This window comes from Ranitomeya imitator, chromosome 4 (assembly GCF_032444005.1).
Source record: "Ranitomeya imitator isolate aRanImi1 chromosome 4, aRanImi1.pri, whole genome shotgun sequence".
Taxonomy (NCBI): Eukaryota; Metazoa; Chordata; class Amphibia; order Anura; family Dendrobatidae; genus Ranitomeya; species Ranitomeya imitator.
Genome location: NC_091285.1, coordinates 34477749 through 34495023, shown reverse-complemented (window position 1 = coordinate 34495023; position 17275 = coordinate 34477749). Strand labels below are relative to the sequence as shown.

Here is a 17275-nt window from a genome sequence, read left to right as displayed (position 1 = left end):
TTATAAATCTGGACCATTATGTGTGAACATGGCCTCACATCGGTTGAACTTTCTGAACAATCCCTTCCTTACATGTGGACTTGCATGCAATCAGCAGCTAAAACCACCAGCATTCAGCTGCTTCTGCTGGGAGAAGTAGTGGCCTCTCCAGAACTCATTCAGCATTACACGTCCCCCTGTGATGGGATGGGTGACAATGTAATACATGGATCTTCTGAGTCTTCCAGAACCCGATCTGCTCTTTGTATTGGCTCGTCACTGTAGCTAATAGAGGGAGAGCATAGCTGGATCTCACCCTCTATTACATCTCTACAGTATATGTTACTACATACAGGGATGGTACTGTTGGTACTCCATGAGTCTGTTGTTGGGTATTCTTACCATTAATGTTCACAAACCATAGCATTTTGAAACAAAACTTTGCAAAGTGCTAGTGTTCTCTGTTGTCAGCAGTTTTGCTGCGGTCAGGAATTCCAGGATGGAGTCCTGTGCGTTCCTTTAGTATATAGAGCAGGTGATATGTTCTAAAGGAAGTGTCTCTTATAGGAATTGGCCAGACATTGGAAGGGTGATTTATTACCTACTAGTCATCCTGTCCTTTACCACTCATCAGCCTTAAAGAGGTTGTCCGGTCACAAGATATTGTTGACCTATTATTGTGATTGGTCATCAATGTAAGATCAGTGGGGGTCCGACACACTGCATGCCTACAAATCAGCTGTTTAGCGCCAACGGTGGTCGGAGGTAAACACTGAACTGCACAGCTTCATTCACAGTGTAGTGGCCGCTGCTGGGTGCTGGAGATCAGCCTCTATTCAAAAGGAGAACTCATCATTAGCAAGTGACCCTTAAAGTCCGTAGACACAAGTCACTACTTTGGAGGCCATTTGGAGCCTCTATTATATTTGCCAAAAATAAAAATGATGCTGCATGCAATGCAATGGACACCTTGGCATTACCCAATAGACCTCGATAAGAGTCAACGGCAACTTATCTCTGATCTAAAAATGTTGAAATTCAACATGCTGGATCCTTCTTTCCGTGACATCATCTGTCTGGAGAAAGTTGGGAGGTCCCCCATGCTCATGAGGTGGGCGGATGTTCCCTCCAAAATCAGTGAGTTCACCATCTTATCGATAATGTATGGAACGCCTGCCAGGGCCTAGGGGTTACTCGGTACCAGCAACCCGGTCCGTAGCCCTGGGAGTCCAAATTAAAGGAAAGGTCTTTAAAGGGGTTATTAGGAATAAGAATGTTTGTGACGTCACCTGTGGTATTCGGTCAGAGGTGACCGATGCTGCTTAAAGGGGTCCTCTGGGGAGTGATGGCTATGCAGCAAGGATGGTATGGCTTCCCACAGGTGTAGCTGGGTCCCCAGGGCAACCCGATGTATATGGCAGAGATGGTGTGGTGCCAGAAATAATCAGAGGACACAAGGTTGCAGTCTCTTTACCTCTTTACTGATGCTTCACTGCCACAGTCCAGGGTACCAGCAACAAGTGATGGTGGAGTCCAGGCAGCCTGGAAACGAGTTGAATTCCCTTTGCCAGGTTAGATTGGGAGCCTTCCACTACGCGCTGTATAATAGTCCCTTGCTGCCTATGGCTTCTTTCAAGGTCCTCTCTCACTCTCTGTCCGAGACAATACCTTCATGGTAGGCAACGCAAGCCGTTTTATAGGGGTCTCTATTCACGGTAACTCCGGCCTCCATATTGCGGTACCTCAGGGTGTAGGTATAGGCAAGTTACTTTCAATCTCTTGCCATCCGGTTTCTGCTGTGGGGCATACAGTCTCACACAGCCTCGGACTCCCGGTGTCCAATTCCTGCGCTCCAGCATGGAGGGAGTCCAGTCGCAGCTCTCCTCCTCCAGGAAGGCTGTACTACTGCGGTACCTGAACTCCTGGGGTGCCACATGTATGGGGGTCTTTAGCTTGCAGAGCACCCACTGTACTAGATTGTGAGCTCCTATGAGCAGGTTGCATGTCTTTCTTTCCAGGGTCGGCTCTCCTGAGCTTATAATTACGTACAGCAATATGCAGCAGGACAGACGAGATCCAGGGAGATATCCGATCGCCAGAATTGGGGTCAGGAAGGAATTTTTTCCTCCCCTGAGGGGGGGTTTCTTCGCCTTCCTCTGGGTCCAGTGGCTCTCATCAGGTCCGTAATGTCCGCAGCAAGTTCTGTGGTCTCCATCGGGCCTGACCTGAGAGTCACTGTGACCTTTTATTTATTAAATGGCCGGTAATATTTTCATTACAATGTTGCTTATTGCTATTCCAATAAAAAATTTTTTTAGAAATAATATATTGTGTTGTGTGTTTTATTAGTGTGCACTTCACCCTACACAGTGACAATGATGAGAGTGATCGCCGACACTCAATATTCCAGACTTGGCTGCTGATCCGGCACATAATGAAGTGTCTTATCTGCTATACACATGGCTGCAGCTGCTGCAGGACCAGGGGCTGACTATAGGGGGCGCTGTATACACAGAGACCAAGTTACATCACTAATGTTATGGGGGCCGGTCCCTGTAATGGGGTCCTATATAACACACTACCTGAGAGGCTGAAGAAGACGGAGAATACAGGAGACACAGGAAAATAGGAACATGGCCAAAGAGGAGTCTCAGGGTGCAAGAAGTAGCCATGGGGCCCGCGACACAACTAGGGCCTCACTCAGAAATTACCACACTGGTCCATTCACCAAGATCGGCTATAGGAAGTGAAGCAGATGCTCAGGAGGAATTTGTGCTAAATTTTGCACCTATTAGAATAATATAGATACATGATTGTTGTTAAAGGGAATCTGTTAGCAGATTTTTTTTTTGTTATGGAATCTGAGAGCAGCATGATGTAGGGACAGAGAGCCTGATTCCAGGGATGTATCACTTACCGGATTGCTTGGTGAAGTTTTGTTAGAATCCCTGCTTTCTCTGTTGTAAAAGTAGCAGTGCTCAGAATGTTAAGCCCTGTGTAACCCCGCCCTCACTCCTGATTGGCAGATTGCTGTGTACAAGCTGCAAATCAATAGTGAGGGCGGGGTTACACAGATTAGCCTGACTGGCCTGCACTTGAGACCTTGTCAGACAGTGATAATCTGCTGCTGATAAAACAGTGCAGATGTGAGTGACCCTGGCAGCCCCATTATGTCTAATAATTACCTGCAGAGCCGGCCTCCATTAGGCCGGATTCAGAAAAGCGGCATTTACACCAGGAAAAATTAAGTACATGTTTATGTAAACTGACAGGTTCTCTTTAAAGGGATTTCGGAAGATGGAGAACACCTGAAATGGATGACCCACATCCCTGGTTTCCTCTATTATGACCGGCCATTAATGGGAGAGTATGGAGATGGGACCAGTCGTGTGCAGGGTCCTCACATACAAAGGTTACAAAAAGCTGGCGGGGCTGGTATCTACTATGGGCATATTGTGGGCCGAACACCAACCAGTCCATAAACCTCCTGCAATTGTTAGCCAACCAGAGACAAGTATGAAGCCCCGTGGTCCGTGTGCATTACCAGCACCACCATTAGTTATTAATTTGAGGGGATAGTTTGGAGCAGGAGAGGAACTGCTGGTTCTAGTGTATTAGACCCAATATGGCCAAAGAAAGCCCTGATCAGTTTAGAAATTGGTACCCACCATTGTTACTGGACACATGAAGTCCTCACAACCATGATACCACACACATTAATAAAAGCGGGAAAGCCTTGTCCTTGTGAACCCTACACCTGACTTGAGGCCTCCACCTCTTGGTTGCCCAATGTTTTTGCATCTCTAGGGTTCTTCTCAGATAGTCAGTACACCAGCGCCCCAGAATACTAAAGCTGGGGTGGATGACGGAGCCCCTGTGGTGGCCATAACTGCGGCAGCCATGGGGCAATCCTCCATAACGTCAGTCCCCTGAGGTGGTGTAGGATGTACGGACCCACTCACACTACACTCAGCGGTGCTTTCATGTCTTTACACAAGGCTCCATCTGAATCCCTGAAATACCGAATTGTGCCATCTGAAATGATAGACACCTCCAAAAGGGAAGGCAAAAGGAACCCAAAGATTTGCACTTTGTTCTCCGCTTGCCTTTGCTCAATTCAATGACTTTGTCAAGGGAACAATGAATTCCTTTTTTCTGTGATTTAGACAGAAGCCCCAAATGGGGACATGAATGCAATGCAAAATTCAGTGTGAATAGGCCCTTATATCTGGAGTCTTGTTATTAGTGCATGATGCGCATTACTTGCCATTTCCCCATACTACAGTTTTGAGTGGATTTTATATTGAAAAAAAAAAAGAAAAAGCAAACCTTATTCCCCAGCAATCTATGTGCAAAGTAACATTTCTGTGTTTGGCTCTGGCAAAAATAAATATGAGGCCTCTAGGGATATCAACGGCCAACTACAGACCGGCAGCTCCTATTCCTAGGTGTCTACCGGCCACCGGCACCAGATCCGTTCTGTAGAAGACTCGAGGGACCTCAGCTGTCAGACAGTATTGGGGCATGCAGGACAGCAGGTTATACAGAGTCGGCCATGTTGTGAAGGGCTGGCGTTGTGTATATAGTTTGGCTACTGGCCAACGACGGCTTCTTATGATAGAAAATGTCTCTATTTAGCGTAATAAACTTATATCTGCTGCTGCCAAGGAGGTGCCTGTTATGGTGCGGGACCGATAGGCCTTTGCCATGTGCACCCTGCTACCATAGGACCCTTCATTTTCCCAATAGAGGAGACGTTTGGTCTCCTTTACGTTCTTCGCCTAGGTGCCACTTTGCACTGATTTGCTAACATAAGAGACCCCAAAATAGATATAAAACATAACGTTTACTTACAAATAAAAAATGATAGAACAACACAAACACCATACAATTAAAAAGTGCCCTCTAGGTTCACCCTACGATAAGGACCCTTATCTTAACACCTGCCTACCACTGGAGGTTGGCACCCTAAATTTTATATTTGCAAAAATGGAGCCCCCCTGTTCCTCGGAGGCTGACCCTAACTGCCCTGGATATCCCTGTGTTTAAGTGAAGACGATCGTGCAATCACACAATGTTTGGGGATGAATGGAAGGAAAATCAAGACAAGCGGGCAACTGGAACTCAGGGTGTAGGTGGGCAGATGCTGTTAGATGATCCAAGATGAACATTGTTCCCCACTAGGCTGTCTCCTGTCAAAAATAGCCTGCCTGCCAGCGGAGGTTGGCACCCTACTGACAGCGGATATGGTGCCCCCGCTCAACGATGGCTGACCCTGGGAGTCCCTAGAATAAATATACAACCCCCAGGAAAATGTAGCCGGATAGAGGCAGAGAACTGGATCCCCAAAATAAGGAGCAACTGTGAGGACAGCAGGTAACAAAGCAAATCATATACAGCACAAGGGGGTACTTATCAGATCAGTAGCTTGTCAGGATGCACCCAAACGTCTGCTGGACTCCTTGTAAGTAACCTGGGGGCACTGAGAACTTACCATGAACATGCTGTATCCCACATGCTTGTACTTTACTGGTAGCTGCAGCTGACGATCAGATGTCATTGCTGCCACGTGTACAGGTAGTGACCGCTTACACCACATCCAATACATGTCTATTGCAGAACATGGCACTGTAGCATATTACATGGCTGCCAGCACAACACTGGCCATTGTGATCAACAGCTTCAGAAAACAAGGCAACTGATCAGACAATAGTCTCTGTACTTTGTTCGTGGGACTACCCCTTAGGTTTATCATTTTATTTGATGATAAGGAAAAGCTTCCTCAACTGTAGACATTGTTTTAATTAATATTAAGGTTGGCCCACAACTTTATCCAAGCTATTTATTTTAGCCCTCTGTGTATTTCAGTCTGACATCCCTGTCTAAATAATTATTGGCACTTTAAGGGGATGGTGAAGAAAAGATGCATCCAATCGACGTCCCACAGCACATTCAAGTAAATGCCTCCATCTGCTGGTTGGACTGTGCAAGCAGGAACTGAAAGATGGAAAGTGTGTTCCTGGAGGAAAGACTTGAAAGGGGACTCCGGGTTCTGTGACATTTGTGTCTTACTAAATATGAAACGGCTTGGTCGGGCCAAGAAGGAGCGGTCTGGCATCAGAGTCTGTACCATGCGTGGCTGCGAAGTGGGTATACAAGAGTGGTCAGATCTAAGAGAAGACCTGAGCTAAAAGGAAGATCTGTGACCTGAGCTGAGAGGAAGATCAGTGAGCTGAGCCGAGAGGAAAACCATCATCCACGCCAGTAGAAGACCGGGATCCATACCAGTAGAAGACCATGCCCCGCACCAGTCCAACGCCAGTAGAAGACCGTGCCCAGGTCAGAAGCAGGCCTGAGAAACGATCCGGCTGTAGACAAGGGCCATTCCTGCAGGTGTTTGCTTTCCTGCGCAAACGTACGGTACTGTGTGTGGACAGGGACCGCGCTTCAAGTAGCGAAGACCCCCAACGAATTGAGTGAGAGAAAACGCCCCTGAATTGGACTTGTGGCCTAGCGTGTAGTGTCGTGACCTCATTAGGGCCTGTGTACCATGTAGAGGACGTGATGCCTTTAGTGAGGTTAAGACTTCCCAACGATCAGTTATTCATTTCCATTAAGCATGCTAAAGAGCTGCTTCTAGGAAAACACCGATAATCTGGATTAATAATACAGCCCTGCCCAACTATGCCTGGAATGTATGCTAGCAGACATCAGAGGGATATTAGAAGAAGTCACATGGGAGAATGAGTTTTTCCACTTCTGAAGTAATTATATATACATCTCTATCGGTTACATAACATTTATTATATGGGATACATCTATCATAGAAAATATCAACCATACAGATAACAGTACAGGAACCAGCGCATGCGCAGAGCTGCACTGTGCTGTTCTAAGGAGGCCGCTAATGGATGGGGTCTGGTCACATGCGCCTCCATCAGCGCACATGTTTTGGACGACAGCACTGTACTGATATGACGCCCTGGAAATTGCATCACTGCAATAAAATGGATTAAATAGATGTTTCCTAGATGTGTAAAACAAAATTAGACAGTAGAAACCATTTTAATTTACTAAAACATGCGTCATACAATTAATTACATGAGACACAATATTATATAGAAGACAGATATTGCTTTACACTCACCCAAACAGAATAAAGACAGTTCATTGCCCCCATAGTAGTCATGCAGTTTGCCCCATAGAGATTGCCAGAAATCACCAGACGCACCCCAAAAACGTTGTAGGTGCCTAGGAGGGTAACACAGCAAAAACAGGATAGTTCATGATTTGATTTAAAAAAATTCCTCACTTATAAAATATACATACGTAGGAATCTAGAATATGTCCAACCCCCGTGAGTCTATCAGTACAAAATGACTGTTCAAACCAAGCACAAATGATCGGTGCACCCTTGGTGTGGTCAAACAGTTCAGTTCACCTTCCCACCTACTTGTTTCCCATATATATCTGCTCTTGTAAAGCTACAGCTGTCAATCAAGAAATAAGAGGGTGGAGAACAAGTAGTTGGTAACTGACCTTGACCATGTGAAAGGTGCACTGAGCACATGCCTGTGCTTGGTTTGAGCAGTCATTTTGTGTTGACAGACTCCATTTAACCCGTGAAGGCTAGGACTCCAAAGGAACCCTATGGGTGTGATGAAAACCCACCTTATTGGGGGATAAATACAAGAGAATAGTGAGACTTTTGACATGGTCTGAAATTGTGTGATTACTCCCGGCCAGAACTATGAACCATGAGGAAACATGGAGCTACAGCCACAATAAGACAGAATTTATCTAATATGTTCTGTCCTTAAAACACTTAAAGGGGTCTTTAAGTTAAAACAAGTTATTTCCCACCCGCAGGATCGGTGATATCTTGCTGATCAGTGTGGGGCTGACCGTTGTGACCTGCACCGATCGGCAAATTGAGGAATTTTTATCCGAGTTGCAAAATGGAGTGGCAGGTTGGACGCCCTTCCCTATGGGGTTTCCGGTAAAAGCCGAGAGCCTCGGTCAGCAGCCCCGCAGGGGATGAATGGAGTGGAGGTCGGGCATGTACACTGACGCGCCATTCTAATGGGGATCCAATCAGCCAATCGGTGCAGGTCCCAGAGGTCGGACTCCGAGCATCATCAAGTCATCACCTATCCTGTGGATGGGTCATTTATAGCTTCTTTTAGCCGAACAACCCCTTTTCGACGATTATCTCCATTTTCTTACAATTTTAGTTGTTTTAACAATCTTCTAAAGATTTATTGCATTATATGCGGTATCTTACAATTAAACACAATGTTATAACCATCTTTTTTTTCGAAAAACCTCAAAGCGGTTACATTGCCAATGGAATTGAGCAAATAAGAAGGAAAGTCCTAAACTCAATCTAGTAGGTAAAAGAGTATAAAACCAAAATACTAATGATAGTAATTCTAGAGAAAAATCCTTATGTTATATTTTAGAACTCTTTAAGTTACTGTTTATGCTTTTTTTTTTACTGCTGTTCGGTCATCATTCTGTGGTTGCTGAAGAACCGCAGTAGGGTCCTACGATTGGGTCACTAGATTTCCACTATGGCTGTCCCAGCTCGCCATTAACTCATAATGCACAGTACAATCTGATGTTTTATCAAAGGACGTACTGTATGCAATAAAAAAAAAATAGTCTTTCTCTTTGGCGTTTGCCAGCTTGTCCTTCCTGTATTATGAATTATGACATGGGGCTGACGCCAAATGATACTATGAGTCGGGAGAAGAAGTTTCCTGGCACCTAGTCTGAAGGAGGAGGAGATCAGCATCAGAGACATTATCATCGCTGTCCCCATTGGGGCTCAGAATGTAAATTCCCTATCGATATGTCTTTGGAGTGCGGGAGGAAACTGGAGAACCTGGAGGAAACCCACGGAAACACGGGGAGAACATACAAGCTCCTTGCAGATGTTGTCCTTGGTTGGATTTGAACCCAGGACCCCAGCGCTGCGAGCTGGCGGTGCTAACCACTATATATAGAGAATATAGCTTTGCTCCTCACCATGTGACTGTGTTCCTGAAAGCAGCAAAGGTAAGAAGCCCAGTACCCAACACGAAGGCTGTTTTCTTCACCGAGTCCCAAACCTGACCATCCTATGGAGCGAGACAGAAAATATTCATTAGCGGGTAATTGGACACTATATGTGCACCATTTTATCAATATTATAGATGTAGTATGCATCTTACCTGGGCCCTACGTTCTGGGAGGGCAGAAGTTTCATTTTTACCCATCTGTAAAGAAACGAAACCCCACAAAATTAAAAGTGCAGAACTGTGTTTAACGGATCACTCAACTTGAAAACCCCTTGGCCAATGTAGGATCCATAACATGTCCTCCATCAACCAAGTTCCATTTATGATAGCGGTGTCTTCTCGGCCACCACGTCCCGGGTGCAGCTACTACCTCTACGTTCTACGCCGCCTCCTGACTCTTGGTCCACTCTTTAACGCTTCTGCACCCACTATGTTTTGTCTTCTTTACAGCAACTTAAGGGCATCTGTCCTAAAAGTCTGATTTACTTGGACTAAAACCCCATTTAGACAGGTCAATAATCTCCGATGTGCAAACATACTGTTGACTGTCGATCACCATATAAACTAGCCAAAAGCTCATTTGTCAAGTGATTGGATCGTTTATGCTGACATAAAAATAATTGTGTGTAGGCAGCATATTACCCCATGGAAATACGGGATCTGCTGCCGACAAGAACATTCTTTATTGGAACAGAATGGCCATGATATAGTGGTTGTCCACTACCTACAATATTTTTGTTTTTCTATTGATGAAGCTGAGTGATAAATTGATAAACTTTTTATTTTTTACCCTAATTTCTCAGTTCCCTTAGGGGATTTGATCCTGCGATGGTTTGATTACTTAAACTGTATAGTGGAAAATCACAGTTTTGCAGCTTGTAGTGGAAATCATAGTTTCCTGTGGACCTCAGCCTGTGACTGAACTTTATAGGAGTACCAAGATGGAAGTTAAGGGGGCCTTCAGAACCTATTGGTCGCTTATGATTGCGGAGGGCCGATGAGAGCCAATGCACGTGGGCACCAAGGCCAAGGTTGTCCAATTAAATGGTGAACAGCAGCATCTAAATGGTTAACAGCAGCGAATGTAGCTTATCTGCAGCCACAGCTATTGGAGATACGGTAGATGCCATCTGGAGCCCTATCCACAAATATGGACCCCTTCTCAGGACGTTAATTCATCCCGTAGTGTTTGGGCATTTCACGTTTTTGCGCATGCACTCCATCCGCTATCTTTTTGGCTTGGTAGGCGTTACTTACCTAATAGGCCATCATGCGCCAGCACGCTTCCTGTTGTTACCACTATAATAGCTTTCCTTGTTGCTATGCTCTTATGCGCACGCGCTCTTTTTGATGTTCGTCACTCCGGTATGGTAGGCGTTGTTTTTATATTCGTTATTAATTTCTTTGCATTGGTACCTGCACTTCCCTCCTATTACCCCTTCCGGCATTCTAGACTTATTATAGTGCTACATCTATGCCTCCCTTTTTTTCATATGTTTGGTTGGCGTCCCATTATTTTTGGGCGTGTCAGATTTTCATGCACAAGCGCGTTCTTTACATTTGGTTTTCAGTATGTTCCGACTTTTTCTTTTTCCGTAGGTGTTTCCTCACTACGTATCCGGACGGCTGCACTGTTTTCTTCCATCTAGCACTTTTAGCGTTTATTAAACTGTTACTATGGCAACCACCGCTAGGCATCAATAGCCATGCGCAAACCACGTAATGCCGTACATTTTCACTTCCGGTTTCACTGTGTCTCACTGACATACGCAGTCACGTCCGGTTCCTTCATCACATTATCACAGGTGCTGTTACTTTTTACTTATTGGTTCTTTCTGTTTATTGGTCATGACCTCCTTAAATAGTCCATCTGGCCAGTACCCAACCACCCCTTGGACGAAGCATTTCAGTGCGAAACGCGCGTCGGGTGTGGTGGGTCCCCAGTTCCTCCTCCTGGTAACTATACATTTATTTAACATCGTATGCAGTATTTTGTCCATCCACGTTCAGGTTATTGTGTGCTCATGTTCTGTATTTCTGGGCACTATGTTTTAGGTGCCGTTTGTCGTACCTGTATTTACTTTTCTTTAGATACTGAGTTTAATTGTATGTTTTTATGTATACCATGGGCATTGATAATATATTTCACGGCTACATCTAACTTGTCATTTTGTTTGACATACTGCATTTTTGTGAGGGTGGTTCTTATATGGGACCCACTGTGTTTTGCTGTACCAGTGGTCTCTGTCCCAGTACTTACATGTTTTTAATGCTAGTCTTAATAAAGTTTATATACATTTTTTATTTATCTTTTGGTCTCTTTGTGAAGGTTCTTGTTTTCGGTATTGTGTTTGGTCTTCTTCATGACCGTAATAGGGATATTATTTGGTGTTTTCATCCCGTAGTGTGCAAAAGGGTTAATGATCGTTTTTCCCCATACAGTTTTTATCAGCATGTGTAAACAAGCGCCGATCATCTCATATAAGTTGACTACCTCTCGTTAACGAGAAATTGACCCATCTAAAGCTGAAAATTTACAAAATTGACCCAGCTAAGCTTTTAGTATACTTATGTACTTAAAAAAAAGGGTACGTGCCCAGCCCCAGAATGATCATGGCCATATCCTGGAATAATCCTAGTTTTATCACACTTTTACCTAAGCCACTTATCTAATTGTGGAGAAAAAAGCAAAAAAAACACCAATAAACAAGAACAGATAGGATGTCAGTGGATTTCTTATCATCTTATGATAATAGTGTCATATGACCTTGAGATGAAAGTGTATAATTTACACTTTTCTAATCTAGTGCAACTAATAACGATAATTACACCTAACATCTAAGTGAATTACAACATGACTATACCATGAATGTTGGCAACCAAGCACATGCTCCTCATCGACCCAGACAATGGAGGTGCCATTCTCTGACCCCAGCAAAGAAGTGACAGTGCAGCGCCCCAGGATCCTGGTCATTGCAGTAATATCATTCTCCTCTAGGGGGGAGTGATGTTACGTTTGGAGGCAATAAAGGAGATCTCTTTACCAGGTAACACAAACATACAACACATTTCATACTCCAGTCCACCAGGGGGAGCTATGCTCCTATTTATTAGGGCACTCTTCACATTTAGGTAAAACTGGTGGCCTGGATAGGAAGTGAGGCAGAAGCTATCTGAGCTTTGCTCAGGCAGTTGCTGGCTGAGCTTCAGCTCAGGTAGTTGGTCCCTCACTTGTAGAGAGTGAGAAAGAAGTCATAGCAAAAGGAGTGGAAACCAGAAGGAGTTCTGCCCTGCACAGGCTGCCTTCTTCTGAGGCGCAGGATCCTGGTAGCCGGAACACCGAGGGAGCAACAGTCCTTTATGCCTTGCTCCAGAGACTGGCAGGACAGCTAATTGCACGTTACTGATCCGCCCCATACACAGGAGGCAAGGTGGCACCCACGAGAGGCCGGGGCGTGCTAGAGTCCCTGTAAAAAGCCTCAGGCCACCGTTCATACGGGTTTGTCCTATCCATCTGGGGGACAGAGAGAGAGAGAGATAACATCTAGAACATCTACAATAGTTGTGAGGACCTTATGAGAAGCTCAGCAGTAAGGTACTACAACACTCAGGCGCTAGAGGAAGGCTACTGATTTCCACCTGGATAAGGGGACTCTGGATTTGCCTCCAAACCGGCCGGACTCTGCCTGCCCTGTGATCTGGTGCTGTGGACTGTGGATGCTGGAGTCTTCAGTAAAAAGGTAAAGAGACTGCAACCTGGTGCCCTCGTTCTTCACTGCGCCTTACACCATCCACCATCTACACACTGGGAAGCCCTGGGGATATACTTCACCTGTGGGAAGTTATACCATCTAGCTGCCATAACATCACCCCAGCGAGCCCCTTAAAGCAGCGTCGGTCATCCTGACCGAATACCACAGGTGGCGTCACGAGTATTATCCCTTTAAAGACCTTTCCCACTTTTACAACGGACCTCCCGAGGGCCACGGACCGGGTCAGCCACCGTGACATCCCCCTTGAGAACCGAAGGACCCGGTACCGAGTACCCCTTGCCCTACACGGGGGCGATGCAATTGCGCATGTCATCCCTTTAAAGGGTAGTCCCACAAACAACATTTATCACTAATCTAGGCTGTTATGTCATACAGTGCCTTGAGAAAGTATTCATACCCCTTGACTTTTTCTATATTTTTCCTCGTTACACGGACAAACTTAAATGGATTCTATTGCAATATTATTATTTTCAGTATTTGTGAAATATAAAGGAAATGGTACCAATAATATATATTAATATAATATATAGTTATAAAAATAATATTATTTTAATAATATTTATCTAATATATAAAGCTGAATGTGTGTATGTGTGTGTGTGTATGTGTGTGTGTGTGTGTATGTCCGGGATTGGCATCTGCACCGTCGCAGCTACAGCCACAAAATTTTGCACAGTCACACGTCTGGACCCTGAGAGCGTCATAGGCTATGTTGTGAGGTGAAATTTTAACCCCGCGCTTTCCAATTCACCAAACAATTTTGCCCCTATCTACATAATGGGGGAAAAAGTGAAAGGAAAAGTGTTGGAGGCAAATTGACAGCTACCAGATGTGAACAAGGGGGACTTAAAGAGTGAGAGCGATGGCGCCAAAGAGTATATACCATATAGTTGCTAAGGTGGACCCCGACATGGGATACTCACCACACACGGGGATATGAACACACACACACAAAATGCGCCACACACTACCACGTGCTTGAACACATAAACCACCCTCAGCACACATTTCACCACACATACACCAACCTCGCCACATAAAAGTCGAAACACAAAAGTCGCCGCTCAAAACTCGCCACGCGCAAAACTCGCCACATGCAAAACTAGGCTCACGCAAAACTCGCCACACGTGCAAAACTCACCTCATGGAAAACTCGCCACACGCAAAACTTGCACACGCGGAAAAATTGCCACACGCACAAAAGTTGCAACACATGCAAAAGTTGCCTCACACAAAACTTGCACATACTCAAAACGCACCACACATAAAACTTGCCACGCGCAAAACTCGCCATGCACAAAACTTGCTGCACACAACTTGCTACACTAACCTGTCACATGCAACTCGACACACAAAAAGTTGCTACACGCATGTCGCCACACAAAACTCATCTCACAAAAGTTGCTACATGCATGTCGCCACATGCAACTCAACACACACAACTTGACACATGAAACTCGCCCTAAAACACACACAAGTCTGGTATTATCCTTCAAAAATAAAAATCTGATTAATAAGCAGACAAACTACAAGAGCAACAAATGTACCATATAGGAAATACGGCAGCTGTCAGTCACATAACCTGTCTATTATGTGTATGTGTGAGCTAATATATACTGCCAGGGGGGAGGACTTCCTGTTGGCTGGGGATTTATCAGGCTGCCAATTTAGCTTACAAATACTGAGGTACAAATACTGACCAAATAACGTGTGAATGCGGTCTAATACAGGAGGAGATGACACACAGATATATACTATATACAGGAGATGACACACAGGTATATACTATATACAGGAGAGATGACACAGGTATATACTATATACAGGAGGAGATGACTTGCAGGTATATACTATATACAGGAGGAGATGACACACAGGTATATACTATACACAGGAGGAGATGACACACAGGTATATACTATATACAGGAGGAGATGACACACACATATATACTATATACAGGGGAGATGACACACAGGTATATACTATATACAGGAGGAGATGACAACCTGGTATATACTATATACAGGAGGAGATGACATACAGGTATATACTATATACAGGGGAGATGACATACAGGTACATACTATATACAGGGTTGATGACACACAGGTATATACTATATACAGTGGAGATGACACACAGGTATATACTATATACAGGAGGAGAGGACATACAGGTATATACTATATACAGGAGATGACACACAGGTATATACTATATACAGGAGCAGATGATACACAGGTATATTCTATATACAGGAGGAGATGACTTACAGGTCCATACTATATACAGGAGGGGATGACACACGTATATACTATATACAGGAGGAGATGACATACAGGTAAATACACTATATAAAAGAGGAGATGACACATAGGTATATAGAGGAGGAGATAACATACAGCAAGTATATATATATACAGGGGAGATGACATACAGGTATATACTATATACAGGAGATGACATACAGGTATATACTGTATATAGGAGGAGAGGACATACAGGTATATAGTATATCAGGGGTGTCAAACTGTATTCCTCGAGGGCCACAAACCATGCGTGTTTTCAAGATTTCCTTAGCATTGCACAAGGTGCTGTAATCATGATGTGTGTAGGTGATTAAATTATCACCTGTGCAGTACAAGGAAATCCTGAAAACATGACCTGTTTGCAGCCCCTGAGGAATGCAGTTTGACATCCCTGTAGTATATACAGAAGAGATGACATACAGGTATATACTTTATACAGGAGGAGATGAGACATGGGTATATACAATATACAGGAGGAGATGACATACAGCAGGTATATACTATTTAAAGGGGAGATGACATACAGGTATATACTATATACAAGAGAAGACATACAGGTGTATACTATATATAAGGGAGATGACAAATATGTATATACTAAGGTGAAAATGAGGGGTGTGAGGTGAAAATGAAAAGGTGTGAGTGCAAAATGAGAGGAGTGAGGGAAAATAGTGGAGTGATCAGAAAATGACAGATGTGAGGTCGAAATGACAAGTGTTAGGGGGGAATGAGAGGAGTGAGGGGGAAAATAAGAGGAGTGAGGGGGAAAATGAGAGTTGTAAGGGAGAAAATGAGAGGCATGATGGGAAAATAAGAGACGTGAGGTGCTATAACTAACCACAGATATTTACTATGTCCAGGCAACGCCGGGCTCTTCAGCTAGTGAAATATAAATCTGAAAATTGTGACGTGCATTTGTATTCAGCCCCCCTAAGTCAATACTATGTAGGACCACCTTTCGCTGCAACTACTTCTGCAAGTCTTTTGCGGTCTGTCTCTACCATCTTTGCACATCTAGAGGTGACATTTTTGCCCCTTCTTCTTTGCGCATTCTCTCTAGCTTAGTGAGATTGGATGGAGGGGACTGTGATCAGCGATTTCCAAGTCTTGTCACAGGTTCTCAATAGGATTTAGGTCTGGACTATGACAGGGCCATTCACACACATGAATATGCCAAGAGCTAAACAATTGTATTGTAAGTTTGGAAATATGTTTTGGGTCGTTGTCCTGCTGGAAGGGGAACCTACGCCCTGGTCTCAAGACTTTTGCAGCTTCTAGTAGGTTTTCCTGAAGGATTGCCCTGTATTTAGCTTCATCCATCTTCCCATCAACTCTAACCTGCCCATGTCCCTGCTGAAGAGCATGCCCACAAAATGATACTGCCACCACCATTTTTGACGGTGAGGATGGTGTTTTTAGCGTATTGTGCAGTGCTCATTTTCCTCCACACATAACGCTTTGCATTTAGCCCAAAAACTGTAACTTTGGTCTCATCTGACCAGAGCACCCTCTTCCACATGCTAGCTGGATCCAGTACTTGGCTTTTTGCAAACAGCAATTGGGATTTCTTATAGATTACTTTCAAAAATATCTTCTTCCCTATAGGCGAGATTTGTAGAGTATACGACTAATGGTTATCCTGTGGACAGATTCTCCTACCTGAGCTGTGGATCTCTGCATCTCCTCCAGAGCGACCATGGGCCTCTTGGCTGCTTCTCTAATTAGTGCTCTCCTTGCTTGCGATGTCTGTTGTTGGACGGCCATGTCTTAGTAGGTTTGCAGTTGTGCCATACTCCTTCCATTTTTGCATGATGGATTGTTCTGTGAGATGTTCAGAGGTTGGGCTGGTTTTTGTTTATAACCTAACCCTGCTTTACTACTCTCCACAACTTTATCCCTGACCTGTCTGGTGTGCTCCTTGGTTTTCATGATTCTGTTTGTTCCCAAATATTCTCATACAAACCTATGATGCCTTCACAGAACAGCTGTAGTTATTATACTGCGAATAAATTATATGCAGGTGGACTCAATTTATTAATTACATGACTTCTGAAGGCAAATGGTCACTCAGGATTTTGGATTTTATTTAGGGGTATCAAACTACAAGGGTTTTAATACAAATACACATCACAATTTTCAGGTTTACATTA

General features: G+C 44.2%; 1 protein-coding gene across 1 annotated transcript in view; it reads right to left on the bottom strand.

Annotated features, from left to right (window-relative positions):
* FAXDC2 (fatty acid hydroxylase domain containing 2) overlaps positions 1–17275 on the bottom strand; it is a 68341-nt gene that overhangs the window by 32658 nt on the left and 18408 nt on the right. Inside the window, exons 2-4 of the mRNA XM_069763512.1 lie at positions 9195–9239; positions 9010–9101; positions 7127–7230 (exon numbers count right to left, since the gene is read on the bottom strand). Of these exons, the coding sequence (XP_069619613.1) occupies positions 7127–7230; positions 9010–9101; positions 9195–9239 (241 nt within the window). The remainder of the gene's footprint in view (positions 1–7126; positions 7231–9009; positions 9102–9194; positions 9240–17275) is intronic.